Below are 2041 nucleotides of genomic sequence, written 5' to 3' on the forward strand. Positions count from 1 at the left end.
GCCAACCGAGGGGTTTTCGGGGGGGCTGCCGGCATTTGGCCGGCCGGGCCCGCCCACAGATAACAGTGGGAACGAAGTTTGCCGAGGGCGCCGAAAAAAGTCGGGGGCCGCGGTTCGACCCGCAGGCGAGGGGGCGAGCAGGTGCGACTGCGCGCCGAGCGCGCGGCTGTGCGGCAGCGGCGCCGCGCCGAGGTCGCAGCCGGCGGCGGCGAGGGCGGCGGCGGCGGCGAGGGCGGCGGCGGCGGCGGCGCGCAAGGCACCGTGGGGGAGGGTCGCGTGCTGGGGCGAGCCCTCGGGCGCCTTGGCGGGGAGAAGCTCCGCGAGGTGCACCACCAACGCCGCGCCGACTCCGGCGAGGGCGCGGACGGCGGCGGCGGGGCCGGCGGCGAGACCGAGGGCGCCGACGGCGAGCCAGGGCGAGAGGTCGAGGGGCAAGCGGTCCGAGTGCGGCCGCGGCAGGTACGAGCACAGCGTGCCGAAGAAGAAGGCCACCGCGGTGAGCAGGAACGGCTGCAGCAGCTCGGCAGGCCGCGCGACCGCCGCGCCGACCATCGCCGCCAGCCCGCAGAGCAGCCAGCCGGGGAGGTGGAGGGCGTCGAGGACGGGCCACGGCGCACCCTTGGTGCCGGCGGCGGCCGCCTCGAGCCGCGAGCCGTAGTGCGAGATGAGCACCAGCCGCAGCAGCCAGAGGGGAGTGAAGCCGTCCGCAAAGCATGCCGCAGTGAACGGCCGCCACACCTCGTAGTGCGGCGGCAGCGCGCGGCTCGACAGCGCCAGGTCAGCCGGAGACAGCCGCTGCGTCTGCACCAGCGACGCGGTGAGCACACACAGCGCGAGGTAGGCCTTGACGATCGACATTGCGAGACTTCTAAAAGGCGAGGTTGCCCGTGCCGAGCGCGTCGAGCGCCACTGCCAGCGAAAAAATAACGCAAGGCGGATCGTGGCACAGATCGTCCCGGAGCTGAGGGCGTGGCTGAGGGACGCGTTCGGATTGAGAGGCGAGGCGCTCACCTCGGCGCTCACTATGTCGACGCTCTTCGAGGCCGCACCCAGAGTGGTGGGGGGGGCGTGGTCGGGGGGGGAGTGGGGGGTGGAGGTGGATGATGTCGCCGCGGAGCGGCGGAGGCGCGGGCGAGGTGGAGGGCGGCGGCGGCGTGAGCGAGGTGGAGGGCGGCGGCGGCGTGAGCGAGGTGGAGGGCGGCGGCGGCGTGAGCAGCGGTGGCGGCGGTGTGGAGGGGGTGGAGGGCGGCGGCGGCGTGGGCGGTACGGCGGCACGGCGGTAACGGACGGCAGGGGGGGCGGCGGGCTAAACGGCAAGGGCGGCACGGCACGGAGGAAGGAGCGGCACGGCAGGGAGGAGCAAGGACGGCGCGGTAACGGCAGGATCACGGATAGGCGTGGGACGGATAGGAGCGAGCGAGCGGCTAGGTGGCGGGAAGGCGAGGCGAGGGCGGCGGCGGGTGGATCACGAGGAGGAAGAAGGTCTGGCGCGAGCGGGGGAGCGAACGGCGAGCGAGCGGCTAGGCGGCGGGGGTGAGGGTGGCGGCGGTGGATCACGAGGAAGTAGAAGGTCGAGCGCGAACGTGCGAGCGAGCGGCGAGCGAGCGGCTAGGCGGCGGGAGGGCGGGGCGAGGGTGGCGGCGGTGGATCACGAGGAAGTAGGAGGTCGAGCGCAAGCGAGCGAGCGAACGGCGAGATGGATCACGAGGAAGTAGAAAGTCGGGAGCGGGTGAGCGAACGGCGAACGGCGAGCGAGAGTGGCGAGGCGGCGGGAGGGCGAGGCGAGGGTGGTGGCGGTTCGGATCACGAGGAAGTAGAAAGTCGGGCGGGCGAGCAAGCGGCGAGCGAGCAGCGAGGCGGCGGGAGGGTGAGGCGAGGGTGGATCACGAGGAAGGAGAGATTCGGGCGATCACGAGGAAGTAGAAAGCCAGGCGCGAGCGGGCGAGCGAGCGAGCGGCGGCGGCGTGAGCGACGGCGGCGGCGTGGGCGAGGTGGAGGGCGCCGGCGTCGTGAGTGGCGGCGGCGGCGGTGTGGGGGAGGT

General features: G+C 73.7%; 1 protein-coding gene across 1 annotated transcript; it reads right to left on the minus strand.

Annotated features, from left to right (window-relative positions):
* Nucleotides 1–463: 463 nt before the first annotated feature.
* Nucleotides 464–858, minus strand: EMIHUDRAFT_253581 (hypothetical protein; the record flags this gene model as incomplete). The annotated part of the gene is made up of 1 exon (XM_005783654.1): nt 464–858. A coding segment is annotated over one exon (395 nt), but the record flags the coding sequence as incomplete, so codon positions are not given.
* Between the last annotated feature and the right edge of the window lie 1183 nt (nt 859–2041).

This window comes from Emiliania huxleyi (genome assembly GCF_000372725.1).
Source record: "Emiliania huxleyi CCMP1516 chromosome Unknown EMIHUscaffold_1782, whole genome shotgun sequence".
NCBI classification, from domain to species: domain Eukaryota; phylum Haptophyta; order Isochrysidales; family Noelaerhabdaceae; genus Emiliania; species Emiliania huxleyi.